The 19025-nt window shown below is 58.7% G+C and overlaps 1 protein-coding gene across 1 annotated transcript in view; it reads left to right on the top strand.

Annotated features, from left to right (window-relative positions):
* Window positions 1-15034, top strand: part of SYT7 (synaptotagmin 7) — a 59727-nt gene extending 44693 nt beyond the window's left edge. Inside the window, 7 exon segments of the mRNA XM_019806972.2 lie at window positions 430-565; window positions 4850-5120; window positions 8166-8242; window positions 8244-8336; window positions 8815-8929; window positions 9470-9669; window positions 11741-15034. Coding sequence (XP_019662531.1) covers window positions 430-565; window positions 4850-5120; window positions 8166-8242; window positions 8244-8336; window positions 8815-8929; window positions 9470-9669; window positions 11741-11845 — 997 coding nt within the window. The 3' untranslated portion in view covers window positions 11846-15034.
* Window positions 15035-19025: the final 3991 nt, after the last annotated feature.

Below are 19025 nucleotides of genomic sequence, written 5' to 3'. Positions count from 1 at the left end.
CGGGCGTGTTTGCAGAGGGTAATGACGCAGAGGGGTGACTGGGACATGTCACCTGGGGAGCCTCCCCTGCCGGGTTGGAGCAAGCAGGGGTGCTGGGGCCTCAGGATGGGGGCATGCTCAGAGCCCACCATTCAGGCAGTGACTGGATGATGGGGTATTTTCTGGGCAACAGGAGGAGAGGGAATACCCACCAAGACCCCATGCACAGGGGCAGCCTAGCTGGATCGCGCTAAGGTGAGGGGGATGGGCCCTGAGCTCCGCTTTAGGGGAAAACCAGTCCTCCCGGTGGACAAGAGCGGAGCTCCAGCTGGCCTGCAGGAGGCAGTGGCTGCTTGGGTCTCAGAGAGGGTGCTGCCGCCACCCCGGCCAAGGTGCCCAGCCCAGCCCACCTCCCGATCCGTGCTCATTTGGATTCCCCCCCACCTCCAGGTTGCCTGCAGGAGGGAAGGCAGTGAACACAGCCCCAGTGCCGGGCCAGACACCCCACGATGAGTCTGACCGCCGGACTGAGCCACGCTCCTCTGTCTCGGACCTCGTCAACTCCCTCACCAGTGAGATGCTCATGGTGAGAAGGGCAGGACGCCGGGGCCCCCGGCAGGAGCTGAACTGGGAGGCCGGGGGCAGGCAGGGAGGGGACGCGTGTGACAATTGGTGACAGTGTGGGAGTTGTCCACTCGGGAAGGGCAACGAGCAAGGTGACTGAGGGAGCAAGGCTTGGGTTCTTTTCTCAGCTTTCCCCCCAGAACAGGCTCTCTGTGCCTCAGTTTCCTCATTTGTCAAGTGAGACTAAGAATGCCCGTCTTCCTCCAGTTTCTTTCTGGGTTGAGGGGGGTTCCAAGCAACCCTACTCATGGGAGGTGTTTTTAGGATTGTAGGAGGAAAGGCTTGGGGCAGAATACGTCCCCGCTCCTGGAGTGGCGTCCCACTGAGGGGAGGTCTGAGGTGGAGCTCCCAGTGGAGCCAGTCTCATGTCCCCCTCTCAGGGACCTCCCCTAAGCCCCCATTGCTGGGGGTCAGATGAGACCCAAAGATAAAAGGAGAGTAGGAACCCCCCCCACCCCCTCCGGTATCCTGATTCCTGGGTGGGAACAACTGGGCTGAGGGTCTTCAGTACACACCCTACTCCACGGGGCTCCCAGCCCTGTGGCTCTTGGGTGTTTCCACCAAGAGAGAGGTTGAGACTCCATGCCCCCCCCACCCCCCGGTGGCACAGCCATGTACCTCACCTGAGCTGGGGGAAGAAGGGGGGAGGGCCCCAGGGCGAGGACCCCGTGATGGGGCAGCTGGAGGTTTGCAGGCCACAGTCAGAGCTTTAATAGCTCGCAAGTCCCAAGGAGGCTTAGGGTATGAGGTTGGGAACCTGGTGCCTGCTGTGTTCCTACCGGATGTGACTGGGGACAAGTCCTTTCTGCTCTCTGGACCTGGGTCCCCTCCCCAGTCTCTCTTGTAGACCCAGGGAAGCAGGCCTGTGGGCTCTCAAGGCCTTGCCAGTCATGACGTCATTCAGGTCAGAGTTCCCTTGCCCAGGCCCTGGCCCGGCAGCTGCCACGCTCCCTGGGGCCCCAGAGCACCCCCCCCGGCCCCCCCTTCTGCCGGTTAGGGTCCCAGCCAGCTCAGCCATCCACCCCCACTGCCCCTTTCTATACCAGAGCTTCTCAAATTGTAATACGCACACGAATCACTGGGAGATCTCATTAAGATGTGGATTCCCCTGGGGTGCCTGGCTGGTTTCAGTTGGAAGAGCCCAGAACTCCTGATCTTGAGGTCATGAGTTCGAGCCCCGTGTTGAGTATAGAGATGACTTAGATACATAAAACTTTTTTTAAAAATGCAGATTCCCAGTCAGCAGGCCTGAGTTGGGCCCTAGGATCTGCATTTCTCTTGGATCCAAATTAGGGCATCAGATTTTCCCTGTTCTAGAGCTGGTCTCCCCTGGGCCTCTACCCACCCACCCCCCACCGTAGGACCCTGTGCACCTGGCCCTCCGCTGCCCTCTTGTCCATCTTCCCCACCCATATAGGTGGGCCCAGCCATACTGTCCTCTGGATGGACCATGCCACAGCCTGTCCTGCCTCCCTGCCCAGACTCTTAATTGGTTACAGCTTCCTGGTAGCTAGGTTCCAAGAAGGAATAGTCCATTCCCAGCCAGCTGGCCTGCCGCTTGCTGCCCCCAGGGAGGAACTGACAGCCTCAGGCAGAGGAAGGAAGTGTAGGCCCCAGGGCCCACTCTCAGTTGAGGTGGGCAGGCAAGGTCTAATTGCCCTGCCCCAGGCCAAAGCTGGGTCATTGTCATCAATGGTGATGAGGAAGACAAGCAGGCCCCAGACTGTCAGAAGCTGGGGGTCAAGAGTCAGGAACACGCAGCTGGCCAGAGGAAGCTGGGGGTCAGGAGTCAGGCACCCGCAGCTAGCCAGAGGAAGGACTGAGGGAAAGGGGTCAGAGAGGAGGCCACACCCCATCTGAGCCACCCCAGCCCTGGCATGCTTTTTGATACTTGTTTCTACTGGAGCAGGGGCTCCGGGCAGCACCTCCCCTGGGGCCCTGGTAGGGGTGGCCAGTCTGGTTGCCATGGAAACAGCTCCTCCAGCTGCCCCGGCTGCTTAATTAGGGCTTGGGACTGTGGTTTGGGAAAGCTGGGAACAGGCCCAGAGCCAGGCCCAGCTTGGGCCTCTCATCGCCCAGACCACCTGGTTTGGGAACCAAGAGCCAAGTGACCAGAGGGCCCTCAGACGAGGCTGGGGTCCCCTGGGCTCCAGTCACCAGGGACTCCATCCAGACTACAGAAGGAACAGGAGGGGCAAGTGGTCTTTGCTGGCATTGCCTACTCATGCATGCCCCAGGCTCCTGGTCCCACTGCCAGCAGTGGCAGGGCCAGGCCGCAGAGGGGCGGGAGCCCATTCACATCATCCCAGGAACCTCGCAAGATGGGTCTTATGGTCCTGTTCTGCAGACGCAGGATCTAAGATGCACAGGAGTGAGCTTGGAACCAGCAGCGGGCAGGAGCACAGGGAAAGTTTCCCGGGGTAGGGAAGCCACATTCTCAGTAGGCCTGGAGGGGACTTGCAGGGTTGCCTGGATCCGGCCAAGGGGTAGGAGCCGGAGGCACCCTCTTCCACTGTGAGGAAGAGCAGGGGAGGCAGCTCAGCACCCCCTTCCAACTCCAGGCAGGACCAGGGTGTGCTGATGAAGCCCCAGATGCTGGATCTGAGTGTCAGGGTGAGGGGAGCCCGAAGGACACCCATGGCGGCTGGGTGCTGACCTGGCCTCGAGTTTCAACTCACTGTTCCCTCATGGGTGACTTGAGGCAAGGTAATCACGTCTCCGTGCTCCCAACCCAACTGGTAGATGGTAGCGCCTGCCTCATCCAGACGTTGGAGAGAGTCAAAGAGCGCAAAGCACAGGGCGCAGGGCGAGACCAGGCCTGGTCGTTACTGTTCTTAGTGTGATTTGAATCTTCTCACCTGGGGCAGGTGAGTTCTCGCTGGCTTGGGGGGCTGACTCAAAATTGCCCTGGGATGTGAGCCTGCTTTGGTAGAAAGAGTGGGCTTTCAAGTCAGAGAGGTCCATAATGCTGTGCAATCTTGGCTGTGTGACTTAACCTCTCTGAGCCAGTCTCCTCAGCTAGGGAGTGGTGATAACTGCCTCGCCCAACTGTTGTCAGGATTCAGTCAGAAGGTGATGTAAGAGTCTTCCGCCATGGTAGGTGCACCCTATATATATTCTTCTTATCTGTATTATGTAGCATTTCAGAGCCCAGGGCTGCTTCCTAGGAGGAAGGAGGGGGCACGGGGAAGCCTCCTGTAGGGGAAGTGGGGAGAGAAACTGGGCCAGCAGTGTCGTCCTAAATGTGGTACCACGAGTCCCTACTCGGGCTCTCATCCAGTCCCCTGAGGAGCTTTCCGAGAGAGGGACGCCGCCTGGGCCACTTGGACCCCTGGGTCTGGAGTGGGGCCCAGGCAGCCGGGAAGACCCTCCCCCAAATTAACTCCCCCAAGTTTTTCAGCGTCAGCTTGGGAGGGGGACACCCACACCACCCTCCGCGTGTATGTCCGATGCGGGAACATACAGGTTCCCAGGGCCCGCCGCTGGGAGATGGGGGCTGAATGCAAGCGGGGGCCCTTCCTCCCGGCAGCCCTCAGCCCAGCCCCGGTGCACTGTGGAGTGAGCTCAGGTGCTTTCTGAACAACTCTGTTGCCCAGGCCGTCTCCAATCAGGCTCTCTGGGGACCGGGCCTGGGAACCTGTATTTTTAGCTTCCCCACATGAATTTATGCCTTACACAAATTAGATGTGGCTGCTGAAAACTCACCTCTCTCATGTCATAAATCACATCCTCCTCGGAACCCCAGACAGTCCCTTTCCAAAGAAGTATCCTGGTAAACTCTTTGGAGATGCGAACAATCTCCCTCATCTGTTCTGGAGCCAGGGCTGTTGCGATTTCACAGTGAGCCCTGTTGGGCTGCGGAAGGCAGGAAAGCAGGAGGGGGAGCTCAGGACCGGGGTACACCGAAGCTGGTGGGGGGGCAAAGCAGTGTGGGGTGGAGCTTGGGCACGGTCAGGGGGCAGACCCAGGGCTTCCGGGAGAGACTAGAGAGTAGGGTGCACACTGCTGTGGGTTTGGGGGGACAGGAGCTGTCCCATATCTGCCCCTCCTGTGGGACCTGACGATGCTCGCCCAGATGTGAGTGTGAGATGGGCCACCACCAGCCCCACACGGTGACCAGAGGGAGAGCGCGCCCTCAGCGGCTGGACTTGGCTTCAGGCCCAGGGAGGCTTCCTAAGTGTGCTGGGCTGTGGTGGGGGCCCCCCAGAACCCGCCCCAACCCTGCCGGCCTGTCCCCCGCCCCCAGCTCTCCCCAGGCTCGGAGGAGGACGAGGCCCACGAGGGTTGCAGCCGGGAGAACCTGGGCCGGATCCAGTTCAGCGTGGGCTACAACTTCCAGGAGTCCACGCTCACCGTGAAGATCATGAAGGCCCAGGAGCTGCCAGCCAAGGACTTCAGCGGCACCAGCGACCCCTTCGTCAAGATCTACCTGCTGCCAGACAAGAAGCACAAGCTGGAGACCAAGGTGAAACGGAAGAACCTGAACCCGCACTGGAACGAGACCTTCCTCTTCGAAGGTGAGGCCGCTGCTGCCCCCGCCCCGCCCCCAGGGGCACACGTGGGTAGCAAGCAGCGCGCGCGCGCACACACACACACACACACACACACACGGGCGCGTGGCTGCGGGCACTCGCCCACACAGGCCGTGTCTGCCCCCAGCTAACCTGAAGCATTTTCTGTCTGTCTGGGATCAGGTGACAGGGCCTACTGGAGCGGGACCAGAGCCAGAGGCCGAGGAGCCAAGCGAGGTGGCCCCTGGGGCTTCAGCTCAGAGGCAGGACTCTGCCTGAGGGCAGGCAGGCAGGCAGGCAGGGAGGGAGGAGGGCGCAGAACCCCGGAGGCGCAGCGCCCGGACTAGTGCAGTGGTATGGCCCAGGCTGTCGGTTCGGGTTCGAAACCCAGCTCCGCCCCTCTCCGGCTGTGTGACCAGGGCAAGTTCCTGAACTTCTCTGGGCGGTGGTTTCTTCACCTGTAAAACAAAGAGAGTAATAGCAAGGACAACCAAATCAGTAAATTATGAAAGCACTGAAAATACCCAGAAAACCCTTTATATCAGTTTGTTCAATACGCTCGGTCTGTTCCCCCCGCCCCGTACCCCTTCCCCCACATCCAGACACATGGGAACAGCAGCTCTGAACCATGCCCCGGGTTCCTAGAGGCCACGGAGGCAGGTGCCCTTCTTCTCTCCCGCAGAACCCCTCTGAAGGCCATCTTTATCTCTTATCTCTGAGGAGCCAAGGTAACCAGGAAGCTGGGCTGTGTTCAGGGAGCCATTTCTGTCCCAAGCCTTTTTGGTGCCTGGACTCCACTTAGAGAAGCCATTATCCTTTCCTGACACGTTCAGCCAGTGAGAATAAATCCCTACGACTCCAACCACCAGCTGCCTCGGTGCTCCAGAATTTTCAGTGTGCACCCCAGGGAATCTTCCCCACCTGGTGTCCCAGCCATTTGACACCCCACCCCTTCTGCAAGGTGACAGCCAGCTCACCTCAGATGAATCGTGGAGGGTGAGCTAGTGGGTGCTTGTGCATGGAGGGGGGAGGACCCTTCTCCTTCCCAGTTCGGTGTGGTGGCCAGTTTAGAGTTGGGGCAATCAGGGCGAGGTGAGGCTCTCTGGAGGGCTCTAAGGCCAGCTGGTGGGGCGAGATTTATGGATTTATTCAATCCCCTGGTCTCTTCTGCAGACATTTATCCAGCACCAACGATGGGCTGGGCACTATCCTGGGTACTGGGGGTGCAGAAAAGACCAAGGCACCATTTGGCCCTCAAGGCATCCCTGATCAAATGGAGGACATAGGTGTGTAGATAACCAAGCCATACTCTGCATGGCAGACACTGTGGGAACCCACTATCCGTGCCCCTTGATGGTGTTGGGAAACATTTCCCAGAATAGGGGCCATTCGGGATGGGTTCCGACGGATGAATAGGTGTTTGCCAAATAAGAGACTCCCTTCTCTGCTGTTGAAGAGAGCTGACTCTGGGGTAGGGACCTCTTGGAGCCTCCAACGTTTCCAGAACCATTTCACCTGAATCGATGGCAAAATTCACCTGGGCGGGTCCCTGGGGGGACTCTGAGATGAGCAAGATGTAGCCCCCTTGGGTGGGAGGAGGAAGCCCTGAAGGAATTCAAGGGCTGGGGGTTTGGGGACCACAGGACTTCCTCTTCCAACACTCTTCCTGTCAGAAGCAGTTGTGCTTCTAGAGTCTGGCTGAAAGTGCTAGAACCCTCCAGAGCTCTTCCTCTCCCCCCATCTTCTCCACCAGCCAGGCTAAGGCGTTGGGTGTCCTCTCTCCTTCGTGATCACACTGTGGTTCAGGATCTCACCACCTCAGGCCTCCAGGCTGACCTGCACCCCCTGCACCTCCCAGGCTGGCCCCCCCTCTGACCAAGCCTCCCCAGGCCCAATGACTCTGGCTTCAACCCTTCCTCAGGCTCCCTCCGCTGGCTCCCCCTCACCTCCCCCCCCACCCGAGCACACTCCTGCCGCTCCATCAGGCCATTTGCCTGCCATTTATTCATCCTTTCAAGTATTGATTCACTTAAACAAGTATTTATCGAGTGCCTACTATGTGCCAGAAACAGTGTTGGATGCTGGGATCCAGTGGGTGAGGACAGAAATGCCTTGCTGGAAATCCCAGGCTGGTGGGAGTCAGACCCAAGGAAACAGATGCGTCTCTGTTACATGCATGATGTGAAAAGAAAGTGCTGGAATCTAGAACAGGGGATCTGACCCCACTGGGGATGTCAGGGAGGAAAGCTGAGACCTGTTTCAGCCAAGGCAGGGGACGGAGGTGCCACTGGGCAGGAGACACCGGGTGCTGGAACACAGGGAAGGAAGCTGGTGTGGCCGGAGCCCATCACTGAGTGGAGAGCGCTCACAGGAGGGGTCAGGAAAGGACAGCGGGCCAGATTGTACTGAAGGACTCGAAGCCAAGGCAGGGCACGCGGCTTTTACTCTAAGTGCACTGGGAGCCACTGAAAGGCTTTAAGTAGGAGAGTGTCGTGATGCGATTTCTATTTTTAAGGGATCACTCTGTTGTGTTGACAATGGACGGTGGAGAAAGCCTGCAAGCAGGGAGGGTGGTTTGGAAACTCTGGTGACGGTCTAGGCGGAATGTGCCAGCGGCTGGGATGAGGGAGGTGGCCCTGGAGGAGGGGACAGCTTCAGGATCCGTTGAAGAACAGGGAGGACAGGCTGATCACTGCAGGGGGAAGCGCGGTGTCTGGGGACGCGTGTCCACCCTGGTTCTGTGTCTTTGCCCCTCCCCTCTGCCCAAGGCCTCCTGGGGCTGGCTTTCTGGTGGCCAGGGCCAGCCTGCCCCGCGCTTCCCCTCTGTCCCGCTCCTCTCCCGTGATGTCTGTCCGCCAGGCTTCCCCTACGAGAAGCCCCTGCCCGGCTCCTCACCCCGGCTGTCTGTCCGCCAGGCTTCCCCTACGAGAAGCCCCTCCGCCCGGCTCCTCACCCCTGCTGTCTGTCCGCCAGGCTTCCCCTACGAGAAGCCCCTCCGCCCGGGCTCCTCACCCCTGNGGCTCCTCACCCCGCTGTCTGTCTGTCCGCCAGGCTTCCCCTACGAGAAGGTGGTGCAGAGGATCCTCTACCTCCAGGTCCTGGACTACGACCGCTTCAGCCGCAATGACCCCAATCGGGGAGGTGTCCATCCCTCTCAACAAGGTGGACCTGACCCAGATGCAGACCTTCTGGAAGGATCTGAAGCCATGCAGCGATGGGAGTGTAAGGCCCCACTTGTGGGTCCCTGGCTCGGGGGCGCTGGCAGGTCAGGGCCGGCAGATCTGGTCCTAGTCCCCCTGCAGGAGGGTGGTGGGGAAGGGGCAGATGGGCACTTAGGGGAGCAGAGTGCCCACCCTTGGTCTCGCATCGGTGCTTGGCCCCTGGGGGGAGCTGCCTGAGCTGTGGTAAAGGACCTGGCATCTGTTCGGAGAGCAGGGGCCCCACGGGGGGGGGGGGCGGTGCACAGAACTGCCAGGTGAGGGGACACCTGGTGTGACAGAGGTGACAGATGGGGGTGGATGAGCACCAGGCCGGGGCAGGGAGGGCCCTGGAGCAGTGGGGCCAGCCAGAGAGCCCTCTAACTGTCCCTTCTCCCCTAGTCCCCACACCGCTCCTGTTCTCCCTCCCAGGGGAGCCGAGGCAAGTGGGGGGGGACACCCCTCCCCACAGCCCAGGCTCACTCCCAACCTTTCCCTCCCAGGGGAGCCGAGGGGAGCTGCTCTTGTCTCTCTGCTACAACCCCTCCGCCAACTCCATCATCGTGAACATCATCAAAGCCCGGAACCTCAAAGCCATGGACATCGGGGGCACATCAGGTGCTGGGGCTTCTTGACAGGAGGGTGGATGGACCGGGGAGGTTCTGGGAACACGACGGTCACGCTGGGTGTGGAGAGCAGGGTCTGAGCTGCAGCACTCGCCCCTGACCCTCTCACCCCACCTCTGGTTTCAACTCTGCTACCCTAGAGCCCTAGGTGGCCCCCCCTCTGGAGCACCCTCAGGGTCTGTATCATCTTGGACTCTGTCCTGACCAGAATCAGGGAGAAGGGGAGCACTGTGGTGGGAGACCTGGGCTCCAGCACCAGCTTGGACACTTCTTGTCCGTGACCTTGGGCAAGACCTGGCCTCTGTGGGGCTCAGTTTCCTTATTTGTGTTCATAATCGGGCACTAGGTGATGGCCAAGGTCCCTTCCAGTTCATCCATCCACTGGTCCCCCAGATCCCTCTCATTGTTGTTTGGGGCTTTCCTCACCCTCTGGGGAAAGCATACAGCCCCTCCCACCCCAGCTGCCACTCCTGCAGTGGGAAGGGGATCCTGGGGAGCCCCCACACTGACCCTTCTTCTACCCATCCCCCAGACCCCTACGTGAAGGTGTGGCTGATGTACAAGGACAAGCGGGTAGAGAAGAAGAAGACAGTGACAATGAAGAGGAACCTGAACCCCATCTTCAATGAGTCTTTCGCCTTTGATATCCCCACGGAGAAGCTGAGGGAGACCACCATCATCATCACTGTCATGGACAAGGACAAGCTTAGCCGCAACGACGTTATTGGCAAGGTAGGGGCCTGGTGGGTGGGGAGACACGCCTGTCCTCTCAAGCAGTGGCAGGAGTAGTGGGTGAGCTCAGGGCTGGGCCAGTCCCCTCCCTCCTCTGGGCTTCCATTTCAGCTAAACATGAGGGGATAGGACAAAATCTTCCCTAAGTGTCCTACTGTGGGTTGGTCAGCTCAGGACAGGCCACTGGAAGGGCAGGGAAAAGAGGAAGTGGGAGGAAGATGTGGCTTGGGTCCCCAAAAGGGAGTGTTCTGGACAGGACCCTCAGGCAGAGTAAGGACCTCAGAGCGATGTCACCCAGGTCCCATCTTCAGAGGATGAGCTCTGTAGAGCAGAATCGAGAGCCACAGTCAGACTCCAAAGACCTGGCTTCAGTTCCCACCTCCTGTGCTGCTAAGTAGCTGTGTGACCTTGGGCAAGTCACTCATCTCTCTGACCTCCAGTGTCCCCGTTGGTAAAATGGAGCTAATAGTACCAACCCTACAGCCCTTCACAGGGTGGTGTGAGAACTGCCTGAGATCTGTGGATGTTCTCCTTGTAGAAAGTGACCTCTTCTCATCATAGACTCACCAAAAAAATCCACGTCTGGCCTTGAGTTTTTCCAGGATGTGAGTCTGTGACATAAACCCTTCAGTTTCTCTACTTTGAAATGTCTATCCCTGTGTTCGTTTATGGTTTCGTGTTGAGAGTTTGGGCTTGGGAATCAGATGGCCTGGGCCCAGCCCCCCTCTTGACAGCCATGACCTATCTGAGCCCCATTTCATTTCCACAATGGAAGTAAGACAGTCCTAACCTCACAGTGTGCTGAGATAAAATAAGAAAACACGGGCGAAATGCTTAGCGCGGTGCTTCGAGTGCGTGTGTCAGCTGCCATTATAATAAACGTTATTTTTGAAGCTTTCCTACGAAGGGCATGTTTGTCCATCGGAGCGCAGAGCTTTGACCAGGAGCAGTGCAGGAAGCCAGTGATGAGGGCAGGTGGAGGGGAAGGGCAGATGCCAGGAGCACGGGAGGAAAGAATATGCGTCACCGAGGGCACAGGCCTGTATGGAGTAAATGAGGAGTGACCTGGGCCCCGAAGGGAAGCAGCTGACCTCAAAGCAAGGCCTCGGAGACATCACCAGCCAACCTGTGGTCACCAGTGGCACCGTTCTGCAGGGCGGCATCACCCAGATCCTAGCAGGACCCTGTGTTCCGAGCAGGCCTGCTGCCTCCTGAGCCCCCTCCTTGACCAGCTCAGGCCAAGTAACCATATCTAATTCGAAGCTCCTTGGAAGCGTAGCCTTTTGGAGTTGGGCGTTCTTGAGACACCAATTATAGCTCCTTCTGAAACCTTCCTACCTTCTGCTGACTGAGCCAAGGTGAAGGAGGATCGGTTTTCACTTCAGCCTGGGTCGCTTAGGGAGCCCTAGGCATCTAACCAGCCTCCACTCACACGGCTGGGGTCAGCTGAGGGACCAAGCACACAGCTCCACGGGGCTGCGAAGCCCCTAAAACAGAAGCCAGCAGGGTCGGGCTGGTAGTACAGAGCCGGAAAGGCCTAGATGTACATTCCTCTGTGCCACTTATAAATTCCATGCCTCTGGGTGAGTCTCTTCGCCCTCTGCACCTTCGTATCTCTATCTGTAAATGGGGATAACATACCTGCCATGGGTAAGGATTTGGTGACCCGTGTGTATAAAGCCCTGACCTCAGTGCTTGGTGCGCGGTAAGTGGCAAGGAGGTAGGAGCAATCAAAAGTGAGAAGAGGTAGACAGCGGCCAACAGGGCACGGAAGGGCAGGGGACCAACGGCCTCCACCCCCACCGCAAAACAGGTCAGGAGTCTGATTGGGAAGGGCCAGGCATGCCCAGGCTCCCAGAGGGAGGCACAGCGAGGAAAATAGGTCAGGCTGGTGGGGAGGAAGGAGGGGGAGCCTCTGAGGGTAGGCTGTCACTGTAGGCAGAGGCCCCTTGGTCCCCAGGATCATGATCTTAGGGCGCCACCGAGGAGATGGAGTGTCACCCCCTGGTGGGGGCAGGGGACAAGGCCTCCGAGAGTGTCACTGATGCGGTGCTCTTCCCTCTCTCCTCAGATCTACCTGTCCTGGAAGAGCGGGCCCGGGGAGGTGAAGCACTGGAAGGACATGATTGCCCGTCCCCGGCAACCGGTGGCCCAGTGGCACCAGCTGAAGGCCTAAGGGCAGCCATGGGAGGCCCAGGGGGCCGAGGGCCCGGGTCCCCATCATGCCCTCACCACTTTATGCACAATGTCCGGCCTGGCCCCCCGCCATAGGTGAGGGGAGGACCCTGAGGGCTTGGCCAGGGAGGGGTCCTAGGAGGCAGTTGGGCCCCGTTTCTAGGAAGTACCAGCCCCATCCTCCACCGGTCCAGCTCTGGGGGAGGGGCTCTGGGAGCCATTTTCCTGCTTTGCCCCTTTCCTTCCTGACTTGCTGATACTAAAGAAGTAGGGGAGAGCGTGAAGGCCGGACAGGCAGACGGGCAGATCCCTCCAGAGACCCGCCAGGTGGGCACGGTCCCCCGTTTTCTTTAAGGCAGTGCCTGGAGTGGAGAGAAGCCGCCCTCTCCCCAGCTCCCAATGTGGGCCCAGGAGAGGGAAGGCCGAGGCGTTTGGCCCCGGCCTGGCCAGGAGAGGCCCATCCGGGAGCAGTTTCAGGTGCCGGCTGGGCCCTGAATGCCAAGGATAGTATATAGCCCACTCCAGGGTCCTGGAGCTGCAGCCCGTGTACTTGGCATCACGTCCACCGTGTGTATGTGCGTGCGTGTGTGTATGGGGGTGGGGGCACTCTCACCCTGTCCCCCTGGGGCCGGCCGTGCAGAGAGGGCAGGCTTTCATAAAGTGAGGTAGGGCAGGAGGCCGAGAGAGGTCAAGGCACAGTGCCGGGGGTGGGCAAGGAGAGGCAGATGAGGGGTGAGAGGGGAAATGTGGGGTGCAGGAGAAAAGAGCAGACACGAGAGCCGGGCTGAGAACTGGGCTACCTCCTGCCGCCCCCACCCCTGGCCCCACTCTGCTCAGAGTTCTCCAGGAGCTCCTTGCTGAGCGACTTCATCTCTGGAACGTCATTTCACACCTTTCAGGCACCTACTGCGTGTATCACATTCCACCAGACTCCCCTCCCTTCCTTCTCCGGGGTCCCAAGCTCCCACTAGCTCTCTTCCCATCACCCAGACACCCGCAGCCTTCCCAGATCTCAGATCCCAGCCAAGCTGGCAATATTCTCCATGCTTCCCAGGTTCCTTCCCTATCTGTGCAGACCTCTGCTACCCCTCTATCCCCAAGCCCGTAGACCTTCCCTTCCATTCAGGGTCGGAGTCTCTGGCCCAGCCTTCTTTCCCCACCGCTCCCAGTCCCTCAGAGCAGCTCTTTCTGCCCCTTTCAGTCCAGGCAGAGGAAGCAGGGAAAAGTCCAGATCCTGCAAGCTCTGAGATTGCCCCACAAAGCAGCTGTGGCTTCTCTGCCTCAGCTGCTGCAGAGACTAGAACTGGCCTCCCCTTGGAGACAGCAGATTCCGGGATGATTCCCGCTTAAGTCTGCTCAGCCCCGCGAGGGTCCTGGTATTGATACAAGACAGCGGTGGACAGTCTCAAGTCTAGGTGTCCGCCAGCCTGGGCCTGACATTTCCGGCACAGGCCGCCAGGTGGCGCCCGGACACCACGCCTGTGGTGGCGTCCTGGGACCACAGTTCTACCCCGAGACGGGCCTGGCCCCAAAGGGGGACTCTGGGTAGGGTCCCCACTTACAGAGCATGGCAAAAGCATGGGAATTGGGGAGCCATTTTCCTTCAGTAGGCTGCCCCTTGAGCTGCCCGTATCAAAATTTATTACATTGAATCTCACACCCCTGCCCTCACCCCCTCCCCCAGGATCTGGAGGAATATCATACTGAGTAGGTGAATCAGTTTGTAGATTGAGGAGTTCTCTTGTAAAGCAAATAATCACCCACATTTCTTGTAAATCCCAGTTTTTCTGTATTGTAGCTTTGCTTAAAATTGGGGGCCTGCCCCAACTGCAGGGTCCTTGTTGGGCAGGACGGGAGGGCAGCAACTCCGAAGGAAGTGATCAGAGGGTTTTGTGGGAAGCCTTGAAAGGCGAAGGATCTGTCCTCCTCCAACCCTCCCTCAGATCCTGTACCCCTCCTCCACGTGGTGCCAGCCCCGCCCCGGTGCCCCCTTGCCTGTTGCGGAGCCTTCTGGGATCGAACCAACCTGCAATGAGTGGGCGGGGCAACTGCGTTGCTTTTTTTCCCGGGCCCCGCCCACGGAGCTCTTAGCCAATCGTATGCAGAGAGCATCTTGGGGCGGAGTCTGTTCTCAATCTGTCCCACCCAGGCATACTGGTGAACCCTGCCTGGGTTTTCCCAACCCCCAAATACGCAGCAGGGAGGCCGGGGAGGGGTGGCAAGTGGTGGGCCAAGGGTCCGGTGGGCTGGCACATGAGGAGGCACGTGGCATGCGGTGAGCGCGGGGGTGGGCTAGGGCTAGAGGAGACCAAACAGGGAATGGGGGAACGTGAGGATGGGGGGGAGGGCACAGAAGCCCCGCCACCATCCCAGGACCTTGGGCAGATCACCCACACTCCCGGGGCCTCAGTTTCCCCATCTGTAAAATGATGGTAATAATACTTCACCTACCTCATCGGGGAGGTTGTGAGGCCACCGTCGCCTGACCTGGGGCTGAGGCAGAAGGACTGTGAGGGTGCTACCCGGGAGCAAAGTATTATTACTGTAGCCTGAAAGCAAGGCCCGCCCGCCCCTCCCCCTGTAGAGTCTCCAGGATAGCCGAGGCCGGCCTGGGCCATCTATCTCTTCTCTACTGTGTCCCAGGTCCCTTCATGAGCGTCATCTGCCGTCTTTGTGGGCGCCCTAGACTTAGTTGTTATCTTGTTCAGATATCGTCTCTTGTGACCCTCTCCCTACGTAACCGCTGTACAAATCCCACCTGCCACAGGACCCCGCACCTGCCCCCTGGCGCCAGACGCCAGGGAAGGGACAAGGAAAACAGCCACAAAAAAAGCCAAGGGGGCCCCCAGAGCCCCCAGCCCGGCTGGGACCCCAGGGGTGGGGTTGGTGGCCACTGTTTGTATTGTGTTGGAGTCCTTGAGTGCAAGTGTTTTATCTAATAAAAAAAAAAAAAAAAGAGAGAGACAGACAGACAGACAGAAACCCACTATCACAAGAAAAAAAAATTGCAGCAAAGAGAAATGAAGAAAAACTGAAGGAAAAAAAAGGAAAAAAGAACCATACAAAATTTTTCCACTACACGCACCCTCTAAGCCAGCAAGATTCCCTCTTTGCAAAATCATATTTTTGTGGGAATGGGCCCTGCTTTTTGTGGCAGGGCCCGTTCTGATAAATAAAGGATCGTGACAAAGTAGGGCCTCGGCTGTTTCCTCCGTGGGTCCCAGCCCTACCTCACCTCCCAGGGGAAGAGGCAGCAGGGTGAGGGGGTTGGGGAGGCTGGGATTGAGTCTCCCCTTGTCACCTTTGGGACTTGGCTTCACTGGTGATGAGGCCCTCCCCGAGCTTCCAGCCCCTCCTCAGATCTAGACTATGAGCCCACCAGCTGCCCAGAAAGCAGGAGAGCAGCCATACTTCCCGATCGGAGCTGAAGCGAGGCTCGTCGGGACTGGAGTCTCCTTGAGACCCTCTAGCTCACCCAGCCCAGCATCACCTCCTTCAGTTCCCAGGGGACCGTCACCACCCTCCAAGGCGGGTCAGACAATCCAAAGCGGGACCTTCCACCTTGCCTACCACCCCCTGAATGCTGGCTGGCCCATCATGGTTTCGGACCAGCGTCTTCTTCCTGGTCCTTGCGGCGACTGGGAAAGAGCTGTTGGCTGGATCTTTGGCCTCTCTCCACCCTTTTCCGATTTAGTCCTTTAGGATTACAAGAGTCTTTCCAACTCAAAAGAGGCCATGGCCAGTCCCAGTCTGAGGAAACTGGGCCCCAGTGTCTTCCTTCTCCAGCCACTGTGGTCCCCGGGCGAGTGACTTCCTTCCCCAGGACCAGTGTCCTTAGTTCACAAAAGAGCAATAACCATCCCAGCCCATTCCCTTCCCCCCGCACACACAGCCCGGGGGAAGCCGAGGCCTGGCAGCTCTCAGGGTACTTCAGAAGGAAGGTGCTACATCTGGAACAAGAACGCCTCTGTTAGCGTGTGTCCACCCGCTGGCCTTGCCCCCCTCCTGAGTGAAGGGGGCCACTGCGTCCCTGTGCCCCAGCACCAGGGGTGGGCAACTGCTTCCCTGCGTGACACCAAGAAGCCACCTAAAGCTGCCTGCCCTGCCCCCTTCTGCCCCCTGAATTTCTGCCTACCTGGCTTCAGTGTCCCATTAGAAAAGGTGATTTTCTTCTTTTGGCTTCTGATCTCTGTACCAGAGATTAGAGGGACCCCTAAGGTCAGGTAAGTAGCCTGCAGAGCATGCCTTGCCAGAACTTCTGTTCAAGATCTCTCTGGAAAGCTGGGCCCGAAAGCAGGACCCCTCAGCCTGGCAGACGCAACAGCCCCTTGCGCGGAGCTCAGGGGCTCCTCCTGGACTTTTTGCCTGGTTAGCCCGCCTTCACCTTGTTGTCTCTCCCCGCATCCTTGCCTTCACCAAGAGATTTGCCCGTCTCTCCCCATGCCCGGGACCCCTGTCCTCTGGTGTGCTCTTCTCCAAGCAAGTCCCTCCCGGACGCTACTGCTTTCCTGAAGGCCATCCTGGGCCACTTCCTGCTCTCTTCTCCCTCCCCCACAAAGACAACGGAAGGACAACGTTTGAACATGCTGTGTGCCCCAGCCCGTGGCTCCCCTGACCATCCGTGTCCCATGAAGATGCCCCGCTCCCTGTGTCTGTGTCGTGTGTGTGTGTGTATGTGTGTGTGCGTTGTGTCTCGTTTAGATTGTAAGCCCCCCCTGGGCAGGGATCCCTGTCTGGAATACATGTTCTGTGTGGCACGCCCAGGTGTGCTAATAAATGTCCATCCTCAGAACGAGAGTGCCTGGGTGTCTTCAGGAAGCTTTGGGACAGGTGGCTGAGCAAGCCAGTGTGGTGGCATTGGAGGCAAGGAGGTGCTTCTGGGCAGGGCCCCCAGTTCCCAAGCACTGTGTTCTGCTCTCCCAAGCTCTACAGGTGGGTGGGAAGCAGGGGATGACGGTAACAAAGTTTAAGAAGGGCACACTCGTGTGCGTGCGTGCACGCACACACACACGCGTGCGTCTCTGCCCCTCTGCTGGCCAGGTCTGGCTACAGGGAGGCTCTGGGAGAGGGCAGGGCCCACCCATTCCACACAGAGACATGACCATCTGCTTAGAGCAGAGGGGATCTCCTGTGGTGTGGATTCAGCACTGGGTTAGGGGCCCGAGCCCCATGGATGAGCGAGTCCCTTCCCTCCCTGGGCTTGACCCTTAGCCCTCCATGGCCTTTGCTCACTTGTCATCACGGTCACCACTGCCTGGCCTCTGGCTCGGATCCCTGACCCCTTGGCACAAATACAGCTCTTGGAGAGCTTCCCTGGCGTGCTCCCCTCAAAGCTCACCCACCGCTGACCGCCCCGCACCACCCAGGGCGCTGCAGACATGGCCGCTGTTACAAAGGCCCCTCCAAAGTCTTCTCCCCTCCCCCCTGCCCCCCAAGGCCAAGGGAGAAGTCACAGGCAATTAGGTGGGGGGTGAGCTAGGACTCCCAATATCATGCTGTCTTCAGCACTGAGGGGATCTGTGATGCCCAGCTGCCCTTGGCAATGGCCCCCTTCCTACCCCGGTCTCTCCATTTCCAGATGGAGACCCAGACCCTTGCTAGTGCTCTCAAGGCAAGAATCCACACCCACTTTAACCAAACTGTCTCATTTCCCAAGAGGAACTGGTTCCTGGTGGTGGAGGAAGCCAGTAGCAAAGCCAGGAACTGGGCTCCGACAGGTTCTTCCTCTCCCTGTAGAGAAACTCAGCCTTGGCAGCCCCTGCTTGGCTGGTGAGTGGCTGTGGAGAAGGGTGCCATGTTTGACGGTGCAGAAAGGCAGGGGGCCCTCTATGCCTGGACACGGCCCCGGGGTACACATGGGGCATTCGCCTCGAGTTCTCAGGCAGGTGCAGCAGGGGAAGAGGTGCAGGGAAACACACCAATGAGAGGAAGGAAATCTGGGCTATGGGGGCCAACAGTTATTCCAGGGTGACCGTGGCTCCTCCCACACCCCAACTTCCCCTACGTCTAAGATTTGCATGAAGGAAGGTAGAGAAACAGGGGGTTGCATGGAATTCTGAGCTGTAACATCACATCCAGATAAACCCAACATCGTGTGTGCAGATGGGGAAACCTAGGCCCAGGGGACCATGACGTGCTCCAAGTCACTTGGCCAATAGCAGAACTAGGACTGGAACCCATGCCTTCTGATTCTGGCCCCAGGGCTGTTTCCTGTACGGCCTGGTCTGAGTCATGGAGCAAGAGGACAGTCTCTGGCGGCTGTGGTTCCTACCTTGAGTGATGTTGAGATCTCAAATTCCTTCCTCCAAGTTCCCAGACACCAGAAAGGCCCACTTCAGACCTTCAACCAGGGGAGCAGGGGCAGCCAAGCCCCAGACCCCTCATCCTTCTGGAGCAGCAGGCAACCTCCAATCTTCCCCACCCACCTGCTCCTTCTGTCCATTCAAGGCCTTCTCTCTCACTTGCAAGACGACGGCTCCCAGATCCATCCCAAGCCTCCCTCTAACCCAGGCCCAGCCCAGTGACCAACGGAGCTGCTGGGCCGGACCTGACCTTTGGGCCTTGTATGACATCAGCCCTGTTGCCACGGTGATAGTGGCCTGGCAGCATCTTCTCATGGGAGACGGGTCTCTAGGCTTGAGGCTTTATGAGGTTCTCTTTAAATCTTTCCTTTTTTTCCTGAACAATGAGGGGAGAAAGTAATACCATGACTGAGTAAAAAAGAGATAAAGAGGGAGAGACCAAGAAAAAGGAAAACGGAGTGAGGGATATGGAAGGAGGGAAGAATAGACACATGGGGATGGGGCGAGGGAGGGGGGTTAGTACCAGTGAAAGAAGAGAGAAAGGTCAGCCCAGCTTGAGGGGGATTCAAATTATATTAAGAGCCGCGAACCTACAGAGCAAGCTGGAAAGGACAGAAAAGGGGGTGAGAGGGGTGCCTGGCAGGCAGAGTGAGCGGGAGCAAGACAGGAGCCCAGCCTCGAGCAGCCAAAGCCATTTGTAACTGAGGACAGGCGCTTGGTCCCCAGACAGGACACAACTGTTGGCCACAGCCCGCCTAACGCAGAGCTGGCGCACGTGCACAAGACCGCAGTGCCAGAGGGAGCCCAGGTTCCCCGCAGCCATGGGACCCAGCGCTCCCAGGGCTTATAAATAAACAGGCATGTGGGAAACGCACATTC

The sequence above is a fragment of the Ailuropoda melanoleuca genome, chromosome 16, assembly GCF_002007445.2.
Source record: "Ailuropoda melanoleuca isolate Jingjing chromosome 16, ASM200744v2, whole genome shotgun sequence".
Classification (NCBI taxonomy): domain Eukaryota; kingdom Metazoa; phylum Chordata; class Mammalia; order Carnivora; family Ursidae; genus Ailuropoda; species Ailuropoda melanoleuca.
Note: the sequence above shows the minus strand (reverse complement) of the source record. Positions and strands in the feature narration are given on the sequence as shown.